This window comes from Schistocerca nitens, chromosome 12, assembly GCF_023898315.1.
Source record: "Schistocerca nitens isolate TAMUIC-IGC-003100 chromosome 12, iqSchNite1.1, whole genome shotgun sequence".
Classification (NCBI taxonomy): Eukaryota; Metazoa; Arthropoda; class Insecta; order Orthoptera; family Acrididae; genus Schistocerca; species Schistocerca nitens.
In genome coordinates, this window is record NC_064625.1 from 193048388 (window position 1) to 193073030 (window position 24643).

The 24643-nt window shown below is 41.2% G+C and overlaps 1 protein-coding gene across 5 annotated transcripts in view; it reads right to left on the reverse strand.

The window, feature by feature from the left end:
* LOC126215158 (pre-mRNA-splicing factor 18) overlaps nt 1–24643 on the reverse strand; it is a 119387-nt gene that overhangs the window by 54169 nt on the left and 40575 nt on the right. For all 5 annotated transcript variants that reach the window (XM_049941825.1, XM_049941828.1, XM_049941824.1 and 2 more), the window contains exon 4: nt 1758–1931. In XM_049941825.1, coding sequence (XP_049797782.1) covers nt 1758–1931 — 174 coding nt within the window. The remainder of the gene's footprint in view (nt 1–1757; nt 1932–24643) is intronic.

Below are 24643 nucleotides of genomic sequence, written 5' to 3' on the forward strand. Positions count from 1 at the left end.
ATGAAATAAAAAATATTAGGGAAGCGTTTGGTGCACCTCATATTCTATTCATGTTTTGAGCATCATTCAGAGGCACATAGAATGGTTCTCTGATCTACTTATTTCTTTTACACAAACCATTTAATAAAATATTTCACTGATTTCTTCAATTTTTGAATTTCAAGTTTTATTCAGAAAGCATGATCTTACCGAGTCCTAGTTTGCCTTCCGAACGTACTCGATTCGAAGGAAGCCTTTTTGACATTTAAATACCGCACCAATGTATCTTTTTATGTGTAAAATAGCTAAGTTTTGACCAGATGAAAATTTTGACACTTCATTTACAGCAGCTTTCAGTGAAATATTTCAATTTTTCCTCAGATTATTAATTAAGTTTCTGTTTATTACTTTCAAGCAGTTAAATATTTTCATGCCAAACTAGACCTCATGCTGGTCTCTTTGACACCCCATTCACACGTTTCTCTCACTTTGTTTGGCTATGAAAATTTGAACAAAAACTCACGGTGTATGTTATAGGGCGTCTTGTTTTCGCTCTGCTCACGCCTTTAGAAATATGTATCGAGTGTTAATCGTACGATAAAACAGCCCTTTCTGCATGCTGTCATTTCCAAAACTCGTCATTTCGATACCTCGAACCTTTTACGAGATACGACGGTTTTTACGACCACTCGATTCCCTAAGCGCAGCGAAGGTTCGGACGCGCCACGAGTGACCCGTCCGCGGATGTAACAACCAGTATCTCAAGAATGAAAAAGAGATATCATTCAGGTCTCAACTTTAAATACAATTTATATTGGTTACATTTCATACGCAATAAAGTATGGCCTTAAATGAACTATACAGGAAGTCTACTTAATGTGATTTTACCTCTGCAAATTCTTAAAAATTTCGTGCAACCATGTACTCAATTTCATGCAGCACAGTAACTATAACAAATAACGAAAATAAATTCTGACCTTTATCTTTTAAGGATATTGAGCTGTAGGTTGCAGAAGAATCAAATTTTTTCACCAAATAGTTTTCTTAAAATCGGATGTTAAGTAATTCGTAGCTGCCGTCGTGTCCGCTCCACTGCTCTGTCAAAAAGACACGTGGCTGTCGCTCTGTGTTGCGCGTGCTGCAGCGACACGATTCAAACGTGTTTGAATTCAAATGTCGCCAGTTGCAGTGGGAGGCAGGGAGGCAGGTAGCGACACAAATGTCGCTCTCGTAGAACACTTCTGTAACTACACCTGCAGTTGTGTTTTGTCACCCGAAGCTGTCACGCGCTGTCGCTCGCTTCTGTCACTCACATAGGACACGGCCTTACTTGTGTTTGTCACCATTACTTCACACGTATTGCATTACATTTCAACTCATTTTCTCCCACCACTTCCTCCTTAGCCTTTCTTGTACCTCTCCTTCTCCTCACCCTTCTCCATCTCCATCTACATCGCTGCTTCCATACTTTCACCTGCTAATAGTACTGCCACCCCTGTGATTCTCTAATCAGTAATGCTGATAAAAGGTGGTGGGGATACTTCACTCCCTTGCTTCAACCTGTTTTTCTGTTCTAACCAGTCTGTCTTCTCTCCTCCTGCTTTTACCTGACTCACAGTTCAACACATTTGCTTTATTCTTCTTGTAGTCCGCCTTCTGATTCACCTTTTCTGAAAGACTTCCCAGCTACTCTCATATGTATAATTATATTCCTCTCTGGGCTTTTCCATCTACTTATATAGAAGGCAAGTATTTTAGAAAAGTAAAGATTTTCTCACCATAGTGACACCAATGGGCCAAGGTGCATTTCCAATGGCCATCTGCAAGTAGGAATCGCTGGCGCGGATGTAGTCCCGGTCGAGCATGTACCTCGTAATCTCCGTCAGACTCTCCGCTATGTCCTCGGGCACACTGCGCGTCTTCAGCTTACGCAGTAGGGGCTTCAGGTACACCTGTACACGATTTCACTAGTTGTATTCTCAATAAGCACTGCTTCGATCAGACAAATGTATAATAAACCTTAGGAATAACACACAAATTAATGCTAAACTGGGTAAGACTGCCTATGGCTACAACTGAAAGACACAGATCTAATGTACTGTAAGTAAAATTGGAAAAAGTTTGTACAACTGATTAAAAATTTTGTAAAGTTATGCGGTGAATTCAAACGTCGCCAGTTGCGGCGGGAGGCAGGGAGGCAGGGAGGCAGGTAGCAACACAGATGTCGTTCTTGTAGAACACTTCCGTAACTACACCTGCAGTTGTAAAACAGTAAAACTAGACGAAAATAGTGTCACATTTAACAGGACTTACAATATGTAATTAGAGTATTCAAACCAAATGCTATGCAGGAACTGCACCTTGTTTGACAATCACAGTTTAAATTCTAATGAGTGCACACAATTAAACAAATTCACAGCAAAGATGGAGAGCTAGGCAAATATAAGGGGCATTCAAAAAGAAACGAGCCGGAGTCTGGCATGCGCAAACCGGTGACAGGACGGTAGTATTGTGGCGTATGTAACGAGATGTGGGTCCGACCAGAGCGTGGAAGAGCACAGCCCACAGCTGGAGGGCACGCGTGCATGTCAAGTGACTATACAGAGCTAGCAGCAGCACGCATCAAACGTCCAACACTGCCAGTCACAATGCAAACAGTGACACGGAGGTGTCAAAAGAAGAACAAATAGGTGTTGTTTGTTTTTTGACAGCGGAAGGAGGAGGAGGAACGGACATTAATCGATGAAAGTCACAAGTGTACGGTGAACACTACATGTCCCTGACAAAGGTCAAGGCATGGCACAAACGCTTCAGGGAAGGACGGCTGTCATTAGCCAATGATGCACAGAGTTCATTAGCCAACGATGCACAGTCTGGAACACCACAATGCATTATCGATGACACTGTCCAGCTGGTGGATGCACTCGTTATCCAGGACCGGAGCCGCCACGGTCGGATTGAGCGTCGGAAGTGTTCACACCGTCACGAAGGAACGACTGCACGTGCACAACGTGTGTTCCCGACGGTCGGCCCGCAGTCTTCGACCACAACAGGAAGCTTGTCGAATGGCCCACTGTCTCGCTCATCTGCAGCGCTAGGCTCGGGAAGGGAATGCGTTCCTGGTACGAGTGGTGGCTGGAGATGAGTCACAGTGTCATCATTTCAAACCAGAATCAAAACGACAAAGTCTTCAGTTGAAGTATCCAGGGTCATCACCACTAAAACAAGCTGAGGCCACCCACACGAGTGCAGGAAAGATTACGCTGACGTCCTTCTTTGACCGAGATGGCCCCCTTCTGATTCACTTCCCACTCGCCGAGCGATCAAATGAAAACGACCGGGCAATCTCACCTGTGGGGTCATTCTGCTCCACGACAATACATAGGCTCGTACGGCCAACACAGTTGTGGCACTCCTGCAGAAATTCAAATGGGAGGCTCTCGGCCACCCTCCATACAGTGCAGACCTCTCCCCGGTGACTACGTCACTTTTGGACCCCTTAAAAAGGCTCTGAGGGGCTAAGGATTCACCCTGTACGTGCAGAACTGGTTAACATCGCAGCCTCGGGAATTTTATGAGACAGCCATTCACCACCTCGTGTCACAGTGAGACAAGTGTCACAACAGCCAGGGTCAATACTTCTAATGTACAGGTACTGGTTTCTGTAATTATGCCTCTGGCTCGTTTCTTTCTGAATGCCCCTTATAATTCCATCTACAATATAAATAGTACTAAAATAATACCAAGATGAGCAGAAATATTTACTTACCTATATGCTGTTTCTGCTCACATAGACACAATGAAACACATAATTTAACATAATATCTGTAATTTGCTATTTCTAACTTTTCTCTGTAGCCAGAATCACTAAAATACACTAGCGCAGTGCCTTTTGATTCCAATAGCACGAAAACACTTCATCGACAGTATCTCGTCGATAACAGGAGGAGAGATGGTGGCATAAACCTTTCGATTACCAGGATTTGTGTCAATGCCCTGAGTCAAATTCAAAAGCTCTCCTGTGTCTCACGGTGTGAGGGCACGTGACACTGGCAATGATCGTCTTTCGTCAGATGGGTACTTTAATCCCAGTGGCCATCGGAGTGCAAGTGCAAAAAATATGTAAGGAAACAATATGGCAGCTAAAAAAAGGAATTTAGATTACAAACTACAAACATCTACAACAACAAGGGTATTTCGATAAGCCCAAAATTGAGATGTTAGTGGGCAGTCGTGAAGGTTTAGGCGTGGCAGAAAGTGTCGACCTGATAACACACGGAATACTCGAGGGACGAGAACTTGTGCGATTGAGGCTTCTCAGGAGGATACTAGGACCTCCAAGAAAATGAGACAGTACTCTGAAAAATACGGAAAACTACAGAATAAAGGGTTGTGTTAACAAGAAATTAAATAAAAAAACCCATACTGTAATGTCAGTGAAACGAGTCTGAGTAAAATGGAAGGGAAAATTGTATTTGCTCAGTGTGGAACACTCCAAAAATAAATTTATTAATAATGATAATGTCATTTTAGTGATATCCCTCTTTTGTAGAACAATTTATGAAACTGATGCTGCACGAAACATGTCATCCTTTTATAGTGAAAATAGTGTCCATCATGACATTTGTTGTACTTTGTGTTGGCTTCATTGCATCGGTTATCTATAACTACTTGTGTACATGTAAAAAAAAGTGCCAACAAAAAGATCAGTGTGATAGTACTGGCTATAACAATGCAGTATAGTTGACATAAAACAAAAACAGCAAACAGGTAACTCCTATATAAAGCACAGGTAGCATAAACCAAAACTGATCACGCTTCCCCAATGAAAGCGACACACATCTACACAAAACTAAGTGCATTTATTCATTTTACAATGATGCGTTTAGCTAAGATAACACTAAAGTGTGTAAGCATACAGGTGTCAGATGTTAAGTTCCACAGTAGTACAAACATCCATCACCGAACTGACAGCCCGGTGACGATCACACCAGTGTGAAAGACACGTTTCTTATATACGTAATTGTCAGTAGTAAACCGTAAAAGGGTTCGACAAGATGAACTTTAACTATTTGTCAGAAATAAAAAGAATCGAGTACCGTAAAAACATCTTTGCAGCCATAGCGGAGACCACGATAAATAACACAAATTACACTCGTGTCGAGAAAAAACAGAACACCTCGAACGACTAGAGATAGGACGTTCGTAACCAAAAGACGTGTACGTTAGTATGTTCTGCAGAAATGATTAGCATTTCAGTTGCCTTCCATCTGTTATGCGGACAATGCTGCAAATTGTGAGCTCTGTCGAAACTCTGCACACGAGGCTATTCTTCTCAACCTCTCTACCAGTCACCGGAATGACCCGAGAATGACTTCGGAGCCCAGACGACAGGCACCATTTGTTCCAACGTACACCACAATCTGCAGTCGGCTGCACCCAGTTCCCTCAATAGCTGCCGGAATAGCCTCTTCGGCACGTTCGATGAGGCCCTAGGCGTACACACTGAGTACACACGGTATTCTTTCCCGTCCCCTGCTACCATTTCCCTAAGAGGTACCAGCATTTGCCATACGTTTGAACTGCCAACGATTAATAGACCCCTACCCTTTTGTGTTTGCCTCCACCTGACACTGGACAAAACAGTGTTTCCCAAAACAGGTGAAGTGAGTCCTACTGGCTCATTTTCAGTGAAAGACAGCACCTCAAACTTGTCGGTTAAGGGGCACGTACGACAAACAGGAGTCCTCCCCGGTCTCCATCCATCCTGTGCAGGCCGCCTTCATGTGCCACTGACACACTACTTGCAGTCAGGTGGACGGGTAATGACAGACCCTGTAGTTTCTGCTGAGGAGACAGGATCCACAGGAGAGGACAGTATTTGAGTTTACCACAGGTAGACGATTCTCTGGAGCTCTCCCGACACACCGATTCGCACCCTCCTCAGCTCTGGTGCAACAGTAGCACAGTGTAACACGTACTTCACTACAGGGGGTGACAGTCCGTTGCCATTTATTATCACACGGGTTACGTGCACACTGTCCACTTCTCCTCTCGTCTTTGGCGAACGAGCAGAAATTTGCCAGACGGCTCTCCTCTCGTCTTTGACGAATGAGCAGAAATGTGCCAGATGGCAACGGTATACGGAATGACAGGAATGGCATCAGACAGAGTTTTTGGACAAATCCAGGTTCTGTTTGTTTGAAAATGACGGCCACATTTTGGTTCGTCACAGACAGTGGCAGTGGCATCACATGAAGTGCCAACTGAAGGCCCTAAGGTGTGGGTTTCTATTGGGTACAACCACAAATTACAGTTGGTGTGTATCCGGGGCACTGTGACCAGTGTGACACAGTCGAATGACATCACGTGACCCGTAGGCATACCCTTTCTGCACAACACCCGAGACTCCATTTTTCAGCAAGCCGACGCACAACTGCGTCTCGCTGCACGAACGAGTACCTTCTCGGTGTCACAGGATGTCGACGTTTCGCCTCGATCCGTCTGCTGATCGCCAGACTTGTCATCAAAAATAAGTGGGATGTGGTGAAACAGTGGGTGCCGTGCTCTGACGCAATGGCAACCGCCACAGATGAACTTTGGAACCGGCCGAATGCAGCACAGACGGCTACACCACACGGTGCCGTTCACACCTTATACGCGTCAGTGCCGTCACCCACGAAACGAGTTATCGGGGCCCGTGGCAGACCCTGTGCCTACTACGCAACGGGACAAAAGCTGAACCGAAGACTTCGAAAGTTCTGTGACGAGCTATGCTGTGATTTCCTGGACTTGTGTCATAGGGTTGAGATCTGCAGGGTCCACCGAAATAGGCCAGGTGTGCACTACACATCAGAGGCTGCTGCTCGGGTAGTCGACTGCGTGTAATGTGCGTACGAGGGATTTTTATAGTAGGGAGCTCTCCATCCGACCTATATAATGACGGCCTTAGAGAACCCAGACGTATCAGCGTAAGATCGAAAAAAATGGTTCCCACAGGTGAGAGTATTAAAATCCTAATCCTAAACTGTCGAAGCGTTCACAACTGAGTGCCAGAGTCTGAACCACTCGTGAAATGTAGTGATGCTCACATAATACTAGGTACAGAAAGTTGGTCGAAACCTTAAATCGACAGCAGTGAGTCTTTTGGGAAAAAATTATGCCTATATCGAAATGATAGGCAAATGGGTAATAAAGGTGGTGTAATTGTCGCAGTAAGCAAGAAACTCAAATCTACCGAGATAGAAACTGAAGCGGCATGTGAGATTGTTTGAGCAAGACTCGGTATCACCCACCAGACTCGTCTCCTGAGGTAATCGAAAACTTTAGAGAAAACCTCAGTTCACTTGTACGCAAGTTCCCCAATTGTTGTAACTGTCAGTGAAGACTTTAATCGTGTAACCATTAATTGGTAAAATTAGAGTTTTAGAAGTGGTGGGTGTCATAAGACATCCTGTGAAACTCCCCTTTGACGATGTCCAGACTGAATATTGTATCACTGACCGTGACGCGGTTGTGGCAACAGAGGACAACAAAAAAAAAGCAGAAAGATATATATGTTCAGTAAACTAGATTAAAAAAAAAAGTAGTGTCATATCTCAATGAGGAACTTGAAACTTTCAGCACAGGTCAGAAGCACACAGAGGAACTCTCACTCCGGTTTAAAAGAATAGCTGACCCTGCATTGGATAGATATGTTCCCAGTAGAACAGTTCATAATGGGAGGGAAACTCCACGGCATACAGTCATCGTGAAGAAACTTGTAAAGAAACAAAGATTACTGCAGAACAGGAGTAAAACAAATATTAGGGCTATAGATACAGAGGTGCCGAATGAAATGTATCTGGATACGACGGGAGCAAGGCACGATGCCTTCAATGATTACTGTAGCAGAATAATGTTGAATAATGACATTATCCAAAATCCAAAGAAATTTTGGTCATACATAAAGGCTCTTAGTGACCCCAAATTTAGTGTCCGGTCCATAGTGAAACTGACAGGAACTGAAAGTGAAATTGAAGCTAGCAAAGCAAAAGATGAAATACTTAACTCCGTTTTCAAATGTTCCTTTATAAAGGAAAACCCAGGAGAATTGCCCCCATTTAATCCTCATACGACTCAAAAGACGAATGAAATAAGTATTAGTGTCAGTGGTTGTAATGTTCTCTGGCAGCACGCATCCAAAGTGAAAGTTAAAAGAACATTTCGATGTATAATTCTCACTGTAACAAATAATTTATAGGTATTTCTGTTAATTGAATTTCAAAAGGACACTTAATTTTGTGAGGAAAAAGATAATTATGAATTTTACTATTATAAATGATTATTCAAAGAGTGTGAAATACTATCTGTGACAGAGCATGTCAAAGCCGCCAAAGAAGAAACGATATGTCATTAAAAATGACAAAGACTACTAGAATTAGTTAGGATATAAATAGGCAATATATTGTAATGGAATCGCTTGTCTTCTGCACAGACTGAATGGGAGAGGAACCCGTGACGTTGCATTAGGCTCTTATGTAGTCTTCATTTGTCACAAGTTGATGATCGACGCCATTTGTAGCTGGGATTGTAAAAGGTGTGTAAAGATTTTGATTGTTTCTGTTAAAAAATATTTATCTAGTAAAATATGTTTGTCACAATTACTGCAAAGTTCGCACTGGACATTACCCATTTTATTTACGAAATTTCAGCATTTTATTGGATATCGCTGGCGGTGCGGAGCTGTGCCGTGAGCGAGCTGGCTGCAGCAGCGGCAGATTTAAATATACGACCGCTATAACAACCACATCCTAAAAAGGGTACAAGTAGAGGTGAAGGAAAATAATAAAGTGTTTCTTTTCACAGCATTCCAGGCACAGAATAAAAAGAGATAGTAGATTTTATCTTGTGTATTCACAAGTGGATACAAACTGCAGCTTTTGTAAATTTTCATTCAAAAAAGTGATAAATTCTGAACATATCGTAAAGTAAGATGAACATCAACAAAAGCAAAACGAGGATAATGGAATGTAGTCGAATTAAGTCGGGTGATGTTGAAGGTATTAGATTAGGAAATGAGACACTTAAAGTAGTAAAGGAGTTTTGCTATTTGGGGAGCAAAATAACTGATGATGGTAGAAGTAGAGAGGATATAAAATGTAGACTGGCAATGGCAAGGAAAGCGTTTCTGAAGAAGAGAAATTTGTTAACATCGAATGTAGATTTAAGTGTCAGGAAGTCGTTTCTGAAACTATTTGTATGGAGTGTAGCCATGTATGGAAGTGAAACATGGACGGTAAATAGTTTGGACAAGAAGAGAATAGAAGCTTTCGAAATGTGGTGCTACAGAAGAATGCTGAAGATTAGATGGGTAGATCACATAACTAATGAGGAGGTCTTGAATAGGATTGGGGAGAAGAGGAGTATGTGGCACAACTTGACAAAAAGAAGGGATCGGTTGGTAGGACATGTTCTGAGGCATCAAGGGATCACCAATTTAGTATTGGAGGGCAGCGTGGAGGGTAAAAATCGTAAGGGGAGACCAAGAGATGAATACACCAAGCAGATTCAGAAGGATGTAGGTTGCAGTAGGTACTGGGAGATGAAGAAGCTTGCACAGGATAGAGTAGCATGGAGAGCTGCATCAAACCAGTCTCAGGACTGAAGACCACAACAACATCGTAAAGTGTATTTAAAAGTGGATAATTTTCATGAGAGCTTAGCAATATAAAAAAAGAAAACATTTTCATATAGTAAAGGTAGTCTTATGCTTCAAAGCTAGTCGGGGGTATATCCAGTAAACAAAAATCCACTGCAACGTGAAAATGTTTGCCAAGTTTGATGGATAATAATATTTTCATTCTTGCACAAAAAGAAAAGGAAAGGAATGCAGACGAAAGGACCATGCTCGGTTGAACGACGACGCCCGTCCTCGCACACACTCGGCCACCGAGGCCCTCTCGGACTCGTTCGGTCGCCATCTCCTGAGCCACACCCTCCGGATGCCCCCGACTCGGCACCTTCAGGTTACCACCTCTTCGCCTCCCTGTAGCCACACACGAGTGGAATTAAATTTTCAACCGCCGAGTAGGTACAGAAAGAGGTTCCGAAGTGGGGGAAGTGGCCAGAGGGAGAGTTCTGCGAGCAGGGCACGCCGCACCCGTGCACTGAACGGGATGGCAATTATGTGGGAAAATAGTCAATGTGTGTACCAACACTATCTTCTAATCTTTTTTCAAATACACTTTTCCAAAAGTATGAAAATCTAGTACATTTACTTTCCGAACACGCCTCGTAGCACGTTAGCTCGATATTTTAGCTTTTTCTTAACAGTGCTGTCAATAATAGTGGGCTGGTAACAATTGTTACAGTTATAGGATAAGTATGTGTAGTTCTTGTTCAAATTCAATAGTGGACACTGGAACTGACAGCAAATAGTGGGACAAAAAATGAAAAGTAACACATCTGAGAAAGCTGAAATGTAGGAGGCCACGTGTGTGTACGTTGCTGTTCCGTATATTTTTTTAAATGGTGACTTTCTGTGTCGATGTCAATACTGACGTCCGGAAAGTGAAACGACGTACCTCCCATTTAAATTCGAACGTTCGTGTTCTTACGCGGTCTTCTCACGTTTTCCAAAAAGGTGTCGAGCCGTTCGGTTGTTCCTTTCCATATTTGCAGCACACAATTTACATACTCGTACCAGAATAACACGCGCTCTATCCAGTCGAAAGCACGCGGAATCGAACGTCACGAGGGGTGGAACCGTCAGTATAAAAGGACGTAAGGAATGCCGTGTCATCAGTACAGTGGCAGCAACAGCGGTTGGGAGAGCTCGGAGTCTCCGACTGCAGACCGGTCGTCGTATGTCACCCGAGTAACAAATCCGTCACGTATATGTAGACCCTTCTAAAGTTCGCCCAGTCGACTGTCAGTTATACGACCGTGAAGTGGAAAAGTGAAAAACGACTGAAGCTAAACCGAGACTAGGTAGACCGCGTGTACGGACGGACACCGACCGTCGAGCATTAGGCTGGTATTACACTATCAAATTTCTTTGTCAAATATCTTTGTCCAATATCTTTGTCAAAGATATTTGATGGTGTAATAGGGAACTTTGTCAAATGTCGTCCAATATTTGATCAAATCTAGGGCCTCGCTGTAGATTTGATCAAAGAAGTCGCTTGTCTTCTGTTCACTGTAATGTGACATATTACCACATGGAGCGCTAGTATCGCTGCATTCTGTCGTCTGTAGTGTTTTTATAAACATTGCAGGTAAATACAATTGGTGTGTGCCAACAACTACAAAATTAATAGAGATGTATGATGCTGATGAGGCGCTTTACAACGTGAGGCACTCTGAATACAAAAATAGATTACGAAGGTTGGAGACCTGACCTGACCTGACCTGACCTAACCTGACCTGACCTGACCTGACCTAGCCCTCTCCTGTAGCAAGGAATCGGAGTGTTCTAGGGAGCCTGTCTTCTGCAGATGTAGCAGTTCTTAAGTGAATATTGTGCTTTGTGATATGAGGATACACTTCATTGAGCACATACAGAAACGTATGCTTATCCATTCTTAAGTAATTGATGTACGACTTGACGTCCTCCACTATAAGCTCACGTATCAAGTTTTGTTGAATGCTTTTATCGTGTCATCGTAAAACCCATGGCTTCACCCAGGTTTGTTTCCTTTTTTTTCCCCGCTTCTCTTCCGCATATGCACACAGTGCAATTGTGGTACATGCAACTGCTGCGGTTAATAACAAGTTGTTGTTGTCAGCCATCTTGAACTTTGACGAAACATTGGATGACAGTGTAATACCCCTTCTAGCGCTACATCAAAGATCTTTGTCAAATATATTTGACGGAATACTTGATCACATCTTTGATCAAATCTTTGACCAAGAAATTTGATAGTGTAATACCGGCCTTACGGAGGGCAGTTCTATAAAGTTGTACAAAATCAGTGGTAGGAATCCCTCACGAGTTCCAATAATCTACCAGCAGTTCAGCTAGCACAATAACTCTATGTATGGAGTCAAAAGTAATGGGGCACAGTGGTACACTCGAGACAGTGCTAAGAGCGACGCCACTGCAAACGAGTGATCCGAAGTGACTAATTACGCCGTACTGCGTGGCAATTCGACGGAAGGTTTCGCGTTCGGCGAATGCCGGGAGAACGTCACCTGCCGTCGCGTGTAGTGCCGGCAGTGAAGTATACCGAGGTGGTGGTTTTACGGTAAGGGAGTGTTTTTCGCAGTCAGGGTGTCATCCCGTTACTGCACTTACAAAAATGGTGAACGGAGGAGGACACAAACACTACATACTGTGCACAACGGAGGAACAGTACGGAGGCGACGGCCGTGTCGGCACGACGGTGCACGCCCCCGTGAAGCGGCAGCTGTAGGGCGACGATTTGTGGACGGTGGCATTCCGAAAAGGAACTGGCCCGCCCGGAGTCCCAACACGAACCCGGCGGGAAACCTTGGGGTGAATTAAAACACTGACTTTCCTCCGGACTCGAGCGTCTTCCATCACCGCCTTCTCCGGTTTCGGTTCTCACGGAAGACCCGTTCGCAGAAATTCACACAGGGGTAGGAATAACGAGGAGCCCATTACTAATCTGTCTCTTCTTTGGTAGAATTCAAACAGTGTAAAATATGGAATGGAAACAATGTGAAATAGGACACACTACGCATCACACAGAGGATGAACTGAGTGGGAGACGGGAAGATTTAAATGTAGACTGTTCAAAAATATACGCTCATCAGATGACACACACACACACACACACACACACACACACACACACACACACAGAGAGAGAGAGAGAGAGAGAGAGAGAGAGAGAGAGAGAGAGAAAGCAACACAACAAAAATAATTATTGCAAGATCACAGTTCAATGTAACTGCGAGGTAAGCAATTGCAAATGCAAAATGCTGGTACCTCAATAACCAGTGTAACCACCCAAATGATGAATGCAAATGTGCACACACTGTGTTGTACAGGTGCCAGATGCCAGATGATAATTTATGGGAAGGAGTTCCATCCCTGCTGCTCTCGGTCGGTAAATACAGGTACCATTAATGCCGGTTGTGGACGATGCCAGATTTGTCATCCGACGACGTCCAGTACGTGCTCGACCGGAGACAGATCGCACGTGCCGAGACGACGTGTCGACCCTCTGTAGAGCGTGTCGGGTTACCGCGACGGTACGTGGGTGAGCGTTATCCTGTCGCAAAACGAACCCCGGAATGCCGTTCCCGAACGGAAACGGGACAGGTCGAATCGCCACCAGTGTGTTTAGCGCACAGACAGGTCGGTTGCAGGCACTCGAGTGGCCTCCTCCTAACTAACATACGGCCATATTTGGCAGTGAGGCAGAACCCGCTTTTGTCAGAAAACACGACAGAACTCCGCCGTGCCCTCCGACGAGGTCTCTCTCGACCCACTGAAGTCGCAAGTGGCGACGATTCGGGGGTCTGTAGAATGCACGTTACAGGGTGCCCGGATCGGAACTGTCCACGAAGCAACTTACTTGTCGTAGTTCTTTGTGTCACTGTGGTGCCAACTGCTGCAAAGTGCCAGAGCCCCGAGCCACACGTCGGTAGTGCTACGTGGCCATCCGGAGCCGGGTCTTCTTGCGAATGTATATTCTCGTGACCACCCCTGCCACCGATCGTGTACAGTGGCCGATTCCTGTAGTACCGAAGAAGGAACATCCGGAATCTCGTAGCCCTATTATATGACCTCGTTCAAACTTAGTGAGGTGTTGATAATGGGGTCTTTTTCACTTTATAGGCATTCTTGACTAACATCAACTCACCACATCCGACCTCAAAGGTAACTAACATCATTACCATTACAGTGTGTATTTAAAGTAAAGCTGATTTTCATCTTCATAGCAACATGAAACGTGAACAGACATCATCTTTCAGATGTAGAAACAAACCTACCAACTCTCATTTATGGCGCACACCTCCTTCTCAATGTCGAAATGTTTTTCCGTCGGTCTGTATACGTGCAGGATAGTACTTGTACATCCACTTCACAAAAAGGGTGACAGATCAGATGCGAACAATTACAGGGGAATTTCCCTTCTATCCATTCCGTACGAGGTCCTTTCCGATGCACAGACAGGAGAACACCGATGTGCATTTAGAAAAGGGAGGTGCTGTTCAGAGCAAATTATTGACCGTAAAAATATAATTAGAACACGTGCCGGTCAACCACACGTTACGACGTTTATCGATTTCAGAAAAGCGTACGACTCCGTAGAACTCTGGAAGAATTTGGAATTGACACAAAAACTACAGAGATAGTAAAGCAAACACTGACAGATACCGAGTCCGAAGTCAAGTTTCGAGGCAAGATTTCTGAACCTTTTAAAATCCAAACGGGTTTGAGACGAGGGGGTAGACTCTCCCCAATTCTATTCAACATCAGTTTGGAAAAGATTATAGGGAGACATTGAAGGAATACACATAACAAAAAGTAAAGGGAATTTCTTTTAGAGGATCAGTTAAAGGCCTTACGATACATGCACTAGCTTTTGCAGATGATATTGCTCTCCTAGCCACAAATATAGCAGATGCAATTACACAAATAGAAATCTTAGCAAAGTATGCAGCTAAATTTGGTTTACATATATCACAAGAAAAAATTAAATTCAGTGAAACAAATATAAGGAAATCAAAGAATTGCACACAATTACTGGATGTATCGAAAGGGTCAAACACTTTAAATATTTGGGAGAAACAATAACGGATACTGGCATAGAAAAAGAAGCTGCCAAACTTCGTGTAGCTAAACTTAGGAGGGCACACATTTTAACACAGAAGCTGTACAACAAAAAATGCCTATCTCGAAATGCAAAGTTATAACACTACAATACAGTGACGAGAACAGAAGTTAAATATGCAGCAGAAACACTCTCCCTCAAGAACAAAGGACTAATAGGTCAGCTCGAGAAGAAGAAAAGAGTAATTCTGAGGAAGTTTCTTGGTAGCCACAAAAAAATTGGTGAAAAATGGCTAAAGATGAGTAATGAGAAGATCTACCAATTTATGAAGCCAGTCATAATGGAAATGAGAAAGAGAAGGCTGATGTTCTTCGGTCATCTGGTGAGAATGGACGGTGGCAGATTAATGAAGAAAATCTTCAATATAATTTGACACCCAACTCTCGGTTGCAAGGAAGAAATGGACCTGGGCTTACAGAAATGGACACAATGAATAGGGACAAGTACAGAACGGCAATAACTGAATTCGAGGTTTTTCAGGAGGCTCGAAAACCGAAGACCAACAGGAAACTGACAGTTGAACATCTGACAAAAATGGCAGCAGGTGGATGAACAGCCTGAGAGAAGAGAAAAAAAAGTGAACACAAAATAGAATTTGTAAGGTGGTCCTCGGTTGGCCAATTCGTGTAAATAAATAAATAAAAATATACATGCAAGAAGTCGTAGCACACACTGTCGTTTCCTCTACAGTGGCCACGATCGTGTGATTTTGCATGTACGAATGTATGTGTGTTTGTCCAAAAGCTGTTACCTTTGAAGCTTTTTTTTTTTTTTTTTTATTAAGGATGCCTGTCTTTCACTCAATGCCTTCTCAATGTGGTGAGTAGCAATTTGCCCTAATCCATACTGTTTGTTGGTAGAAAGTCTTTTGGAAACAAAAATATTTATACTTCACACATAGCTCTCTAGTGCTTAAAATTGTGTAGGAAAGTAGATGCGAGATGTTCCTTGACAGTTGGCAGTGTTGCTGCCAGCTTTCAACTGTGCAGTGCAAATGGCTGCTGGCACAAACTGAACCTGCAACAAGATTGTGGTGTCACGCCTCACCTGGCTGTCACATAGTTCTTTTCATTTAGTTTTCTGGATTCGACTGTCATTTTCAGAATACTTCTCTCTCGAGCATTTTCTGTTACCGATTAGGTGCTCACGTGAGCAATTTTATCTCTGCCGCCATCTGAAAATAAAGTAAGAAAGCCAGACCTAATTTGTCTCCTGGTAATGGAGGAATTAAGAGTACACAAAAAGGGAGGCATGTTTGTATCTTTGCACCATATCTGCTAAAGATATAGTATCAAAACCCATTAGTGTGACTTGCTTTATTCACTAAACCAGTTAATAATTTTATATCTAAGTTTAAAAAGAGACAGACGAGCTGAGAACATCGAACTGAGGAAGCAAAAGATTTCTTCTGCCAGTCTCGCTGCAGACGCACAAAAAGTTATACGAGCTTACAGAGCCGTATACAAAACTGTGTTACACGACCGGTTGAGGCAGGTGAGTGAGGCAACCACACAAAACCTGCTGCAACTGCCAGGGTTCTTCTCCAGCCAGCTCACGAATACATATCGAGAGCCGCTACGAGACCCATCCTGAACAGCCACTAAATGAAGAAGCAAACTTCAGTTATTCTCCACCTAATTGATTATCCATTCAAATTTTGCTAGTATGTACACTACTACAAATCAATGTGTATGTTATTTATTTATTTCAGTGTTCTTTAGTTACAAATGTATTATTTTGTATTTAGCATTAGCAATCAATTTGTCTAATGATGGTAAAATCTTTGTTGTTTACATTTGGGCTTTATGCAAAGCCACCTCTTTGTCAGTAACACTAGACAGTTGAGCAATAACCTGAAACCTACAGTGCAAAACTAAACAACTGAAGAGTGAACCCAAAAATCCTGCAAGAGTCTTCATTCTAAATCTTAATATGAAATACAGTGTACACTAAACAGAAGGTCAATTGTATGTACACTGTTACACTTAATTTATGGTAGTGTATTTCACATAAGTAGTATGAATTGTTTAAGTCAGAAATACTAAAAATAGCTAAGTCTCTATACTCTTTTACTCAAAAACTGGCTTAGTGCCAAAGGTAGTTTCAGTCTTAGTACCAGTACACTACATGAAAGAAACTCAAAGTACAATACAGTCTGAGTCAAAGCAAGTTGAGTCCCCCAATCTCATATTCTATATTTTTCTGCCTCCCACTATTTTCTAAATTTTTTCCTAAATTATAATAACAGCAGGAAGAGAGTGTACCTAGTACCCAGTGAGTGCACAGTAATTTCAGGTCGATAAAAAAGCATACCGTATTTACTCGAATCTAAGCCGCACTTTTTTCCGGTTTTTGTAATCCGAGAAACCGCCTGTGGCTTAGAATCGAGTGCAAAGCGGAAGTTATGAAAAATGTTGATCGGTGCCGCCACAACTAACTTCTGTCGTCGAATATATGTAGCGCTTTGCAGGCACAAAGATAAATACCGGCACCAAAACCTCTGCGTCAGTAAACAGATTTTTTAGAAAAAAGGTGGAAGACGAGCTTTTTTTCTCCGCCGAGTTTCGACCACAGCATTTTCGTACATTATCCGACGAAGTAAATACAAATTCCGTATTGTTCATCTTCAAATTTAGCAACATTTCAATGCACTACGAAAATCCGACTGGCAAGACTGTTTGGGACGTTTGCCAATATGGCCAACTCTGCGTTCTGAATTTTTTCCTACCTGTGAGAAGAGATGGTTGCTAATAGGAACTTTTATGAATTGTGAATCACATGCAGTATTCTCTCCACCATAATAATAATACAAATATAAACATTTTGCCATGTATTCTTTCGTGTTTGCTGCTATCTCATTTAAATCCTGTCTGCCTAATAAACTATGAAACTAGAGTGAGACAACAGCAAACGCAGAAGAATATAAATATCATGTCATGTTTATATTCGTATTATTCTTATGCTGAATAGTGATACAGTCAGAAATGAAGCACGGCAATTGATTAGATTTTTAAATCTAAGATGACTATAATTTCTGTGCAGAATGTAATGTACTAAAGAGGCGTCTGCAAAGATTTTCAAACAGAGAAAAATTTTCGCTAAACTCTCGTTCAGAACATCATCTATCATACGCAGTCTATTATTTGGTTCTTGTTGATCATTATCAAAGAAAGCAGCAGTGTAAGTAACAACAAATAGAAGTCTCTTGCCATTGTTTCGCTAATGAGATGATTCCTCCCTTTTTTTTAATTGTAAGCGGCGGTAGCACACACAACAGCAAGCCATGCCGCGAGCGGCGACAGGCCGTAAACACGCACTATCAGAATGCGACAAACAATGCATGACACAGTACAGTAATGCATTTTCAGCTTTGAGTGACGTAAACACCTATAACAAAGAGAACGGCACTTATCAGATCAAAGAAAAATAAGCAATCAATTCAAACCAGACGAAGCACATGAAAAAGGAAGGGTACCCGTATAAATACGGACGGAGCGCCTGACGCATAGCAACGGCTACCTGGTAAAGCTTAACTGCTAAGCTTACGGCTCGAACTACTGTAGGTATATCGTCATTCATTCGACGTAAATTGTGTCTCACATTACAATGGAGCAACTTTGTTTCGATTTGGAGGTGCGGCCTAAAACTTTTCTCTCCCCTTGAATTTCGAGTCTCAGATTTCAGGTGCGGCTTAGATTTGGGAAAATTTTTTTTCCTCGATTTCGATTGTCATTTTTCAGGTGCGGCTTAGATTCGAGTGCGGCTTAAATTCGAGTAAATACGGTAGTCTCACTGAATATCATTGCTCATTACATACCACTTGCTAATAATGTTGCAGTAATTTAATCAGTTAAATATCGTCGATTTAAAATGTTCGTACAGCACGACCTTACATATTTAGCGAGCTGTCGGATACATATTTTGGCATATTAGTGCCTATCATTTGAAAGCACATACCTCCAACTTTTCTGTGAGGTATGGAAAATTGTCTCAAACTCATTACCTTCTGAATTAATGAACATTAAAACTTTAGATCACTTCCAACTTCAATTACAAATCATGTAACAATTACCGTTAGGTGCAGTACTTTCACGTTATAATTTTGTCGATATATTTTTTATGTTCCATTTGACGTACAGCATTTGTTAATTAACTCACTAATTAGAAAGTTCAATATTTTGAGGGTCATAAAATATTTCATTTAAGATGGCTGCCATCAATAATGAGCACTGTAAGACATACTGCTCATATGCACCCTGTGGCGGAGAGTGTAGGGAGCTGCACCTATTTCTCTTGTCGTGAGCAGTGTGCCAGAGTTCGATAACTAACATTCTGAAATATTCACATACATTGTGTAGTTTGTTTTCTTGACTTGTGGAATTATTTCGTGACTTCTGTGGCAGTAATTACTAATTAATTCCAAGTGAGAACGTGTTAAAAGAACACAGTGATTATCAACTCATACCAATAATGACTGGTTAACAGGGCAGACTTACTGATTATTTTTGTGTGCTATCTTAATTGTTTCGAGTTCCTTAAATGTGTACGAGAATTGAAATGTTAAATTTTTGCCACGTACGAATTGTTTTGAACCACCGGACTGTGTCGGGTAATCACTGTACTAGGAAAATTTAACATTCTATGGGCTATTGTAGCAGGTAACAATCTGCTTTCCCTTAATTCAAACTATATGTGAGATACGAAACTGGGCATATCAGTGAATAATTTACACCAAGAGTGTAATTAGTGTTTTAAATCTACATTTGCTATATTGCTATAAGCTATTAGTAGAACTAACATCCTGCAGCCAGCTTTCGAGCCAGCACAGCTACTGAGAAGAACAGAAGGGGCTTATACAGAAGGAAACAGAATGAAATTTTCACTATGCAGTGAGTTCGAGTCTCGGTCTGGCACACAGTTTTAATCTGCTGGGAAGTTTCAGAAGGAAGAAGGTTTGTTCTGAGTCCACATCAGTATGACAGAAGTTCTCATAAAATGGTCTGTATTTTTCATCCAAATATGGTATCATTGATAACAAGTGTCTCCTTTTAATTTATTTTCGTTGCTAAGTACTCTTTGCCCTCCAATTCCACCGAATATTACATTCCCGATGTCACGAACCTCCATTCATTGTTTTAGAACATCAACATTTTTTCAATTTTCGAATTTGCTGAAGGCATATTTCACTTCTACAACTCGAGAAGCGTATCGTCATTACCTTTGAGATTTGTAACGTTTTTTGTTGTTATCCAGGAACTGATAGAAAACTGAACACCAATGAAATTTTATTCAGTTAAGTCAACAAATTCAAATTTGTTACTACATATGGCAGATTTACAATGTCTCCCAGTTCTTCAGGTACAAATGCCTCCCACAGCCTCTTCCTCTTCTCAAAGTCCCCATCACGTGGCCAATAGCTACGGTCGGATACTCAGAACTTCCACTCGATGATGTCAGAGACTCCGAGTGACACAAGATAAACAGAAAAGGAAGACCGTCATCCTGTTTTTATTCAAACTAGCTATTGGTACCTGGCAGACTTGTGGATAAACATGTAAGCCATTCCAACAGACTGGAAAGGTAGGCCACTCCGGCGACTACCCTCTTATCGGTCGGCAACATGTTACGTCACGTGGCAGCCAGTGCTGGCAAAGTTGTGTAATCACTAATGCGAATCTTACAGAGTAAAATAATTTTTCATGTCTATTTTCATTCAGTTTTGAGCATCTAATTGATGGGGTTCAAGATGATTCGAAAGAATTAGTATGCGAAATATCTGAAAATAAATTAAAGCAGTAAAAGTATTGATGACAACTCCTTAATATCCAAAGCTAGCTGTAAATGCTTGTCAACACATCCAGCTTAAGAATGTGATCGTGCTGAATATTTTACAATTTTAAGTGCTACTTTAGTTCAAACATATTTAGAAATATTATGACAGAGATGACAAAACTTAACTCAAGATGTTGACATGGAAAATTTAACTCAAAGTTGCTAAAGCCGACACAGCCCAGAGGACATTTCTCTTCGCCAAAGCCCACTTCACTACATCCCATTTGGCTCTTTTATTGATAAATCTAATGTGAATGAAAGTTCTTATTCTTACATAAAAATCAATAATTTTCTTCTCGATTTCAGAAAATCTCGGTCGAACTAGGGTCGTAATGATTCCGTGATGTGTTTGCTCCATAAAAAAAAAAAAAAAGACACAAAAATAATTTCGAAATCTGATATTGCAGCTAACTATTCAGATGATAGAGACATAAACCCATCTTTCGAAAGTACACTTATCCAGTCTTGTTTCGCTGTTGATTTTGCATCAATATGGCATTTTGCTGTTGTAATTCCTAATGAGCTGTCGACGTTTTCTGCACTTGAATGCAATGTATCTTCCCGAGCATTTTAAGGCGACACAAGTAACATCTTCAGTGGAGCTCACTGAAACACAAAATCACAATCTCCGAGCAAATCTTCTTCATACGAAATATCGTGATGTGACATGTCAGCTACTTTGTTGCACGACTCACTAGAAATAAAATTCTCAAGTTCGTCCACTATTTCTTCTTCAGAATTTTGGTCTTTGTCTTCTGCAACGGAAGCACCAAGCAACAAAGGTATATTTATTAAATTGTCAGTCAGCATTAGTAAGCATATTCTATTTTTCATCTCAGAAGGTGTGGGATAATAACAAAATGCATCAAGACCACGAATCCTAGAAAACAAATTTTCAACGTGATCTTTATTCAGTCTGGCAATAAGGACATAGGTTTCCCCAGCATTTTTCACATACACAAAAAGCCTAAAAATTGTACTGATGTAACGAATAATTTTTGAAACAGGAAGAGAGTACTTCTTTTCCCCACTCGTATATTCAAGCAAATTTCCAAAAATCTCTTCAGGAATTTTTTTCTTTACTTCTGAGGTTGAAACCATCCCACTTTTAAGACATGCTTTCTGATCTTGGGTGTACTTCAAGTTCAGTGCATCAAAAATGTTGTTTATCAATTCAATGAAGCTTCCTTTGCAATCCTTATGGAGAATGTATCTCACAGCTTGGGCAGTGCAACTCGAAAATAGCTGTACTTCCATTCTAACATTATGAAGCGCACATCCACTCATATTCGTGTGAGCTTCCTATATGTGATAGTACATAGAAAGATCACTTTTCTGCTGCTCTAGAAGGTCTTCTATTACAGTCTCAGTAAATACAGTACCGTCAGCCGAGGTGATTCCGTCGTAAACGAAGTGATTTCTTAATGATTTTAGCAAATGTGGTACATCGTAAGAAACCCACATTTTCCTCATATTGTACACAGGGTTTGAAAAATATGTCTTAATTATGGAGACACCAAGTTGTTTCCACACTTCTGAATTTTTTGCTCCCATATCACAGGTAGCTGCTACAGCACAAACCCCAGCTCCCACAAGTTTTGTAATAATTGCCTGCAACAAATTGCTTGTCATTGTCACATCAAAATCATAACCATCAAAATCATAATATATTGGATGCTTCCACTTTGAAAACAAACATCTTATCATGACTACTTGAACGTTCTTGTGTGGTCCAAGTATGACATCAGGTGAATCGTAGCTCACATTACTGTCAGTGTTCATTTCAATACAGCTTAGGACAGCCATGGCCTCAAATGATGCAAACATTGCAGACCTAGCCTTAATTAAATCTCGTACTGCCTTCAAAAGGCCTGGTTGACACTTAAACCGCTAGGACCATTCTTGGACTGTTGATTGACAGGGAAAAGATAGTTCTTTCTTCTTCAGTAAGAATTATGTTTTTGAAGACAAAGCTCTTTAAGTAACAGGGTGTCTACGTGGACAAGGAAAAAAAATTCCCGGATTTTTCCCAGATTTCCCAGTTACAAATACACTTTCTCCTGGGTGAAAGGACACTTTTTCCACGTTAAGTGACAGTATCTTTTCCCTCTTAACTGCAAAACTTATCAATCCTTTGAATGGTTATGGTTTTAACACGGACGTGGAATTTCCTGGCACTTTAGAAAATGAAACTCAGGGAAAAAAGACACGTTTTAGAAATATCTCCGATGTGCAGCAACATGTACACTGCATATTTTCGTATTATGAAAGTATACATTGGAAATCCACCAAACACCGCATGTTACTTTCCGAATCATTGAAATCAAGATTTGTAAGCCAGTCATAGCTCATGTATCTTGATCTCGCCAACCGACAACAGCAGATATTCAGAGCATAGGACACGTGATGTAGTCAGCCAACAGCAACATCACTGTTAAGAACCACGAACACACAAACAGGGAAAGTTAATAGTTTAAATTAATATACATAGTGCTGCTACAAGAAAAGCAAAGGTTTCACATATAACATTGGTCTCTAAGGTTAATAAGCTGCAAGAGAAGCTAAACTTCCGCATATAATGTTGAACTTTTATGAGTGTGTTACACTTTAGGATATATCACACAAATGTGCGAGTAAAATTTTTAATAATGACATAAATGTCTGATCTTCAGGGTTCAAAATTCTTCTAACTGGCTCGTCATCAAAGAGTTGATTTTTAAATGTGAGTCAAACACTCTGTGATTTAAGATATACGGTACATTACGCACGTAGTTCAACTAACGTAAAAGGATATTTACTTTGAAAGTAACGCTTTTCAAACTACCATTCGCAATACTTTCCCGCGACTTGTTAGAAACAGGTTCATTTCAGTAATTGCCAGAGATTGCAGATAACAGGCGACACCACGCTTGCGCAGCTACCATGACGTAGGAAGCCCGTATGTATGTTCGTGTAAAACATTATTATACATTGTGTCATAAAAGAAACAAGACATCAGAGTATACTCCAAGAGCATCGGAATTTCGTGAACCGTACTAAAATGTGCACATTTAAAGTGCATACTTAAAGTGAACATTCATATGTCCAGATTCCCAATGAAGTAGACCTCGACCTGATATTAAGCTTTTCAGTGTGGTTTTCGGGATGGAAATTTTGTTGGTGCACCAGTACTGTATTGTATCATGCTTGGTTCTTTATTATGGCATAATGCCATACGTGCTATAAGATGAAAATATGCACCTGAAATGCAGCGAACAGTTGAAACTAGCCAGTACTGTGGAATTAAACATTTCGTTTCAAATACATTGACTGCCTCTGCAGAAAAGGTTAATAAAAGTCAAATTTCTTTAGCAAACAGACAAAAAGGACATCATTGTTCTGCAAGGCGATTAATGCTTGACTGCCAGAAAGGTGGAAATAAAATAAAATCTGACACTAATAACATATTTTAGCCTTCCGTAATAATGTGAATGTATTTTAATTCACTTGACAGCTCCCGGCCACGTATATCCGTTTTGTTTTCATTTGACATGAGAGTAAACGAAGGGGATACAGCAAAGTCACTAAATGTAAACACTGTGCGTCAGCCCCGGATCTACGATATTTGCTAACCGGGTCAATACTAAAAAAAATCGAACTTTCAAAAATATCTTCAACTTTTGTAATCCTGTCTTCCTCAGTTGCGTGTAATATTACGGTATGTTGATAATTTTTACTTATGGACTGTCTGACAGCATAGTGATGTGGAATGTGGAAAAAAACCGCAAATTGGCATTCATAAGAAGAAGAACACCACCAAAAATGCAACAGGAGCGTAATATGTAAGAAATGGTCCACGCAACCTTCAAGTACAGTTCAAAACATTACTACTTAATAGGAAATACCAACCACCAGAACTGTTTATAACCTATAGGCACAGTGACAAAAATGTAAATTAAATAGCAAACATATGTACATATTCCAGGCCACTGATGATGCCTTGCAGAAAATAAAGGTAAAACACGTATGGCAATAAAATTGTGTTTTATTCAGTTGCTGTCAGA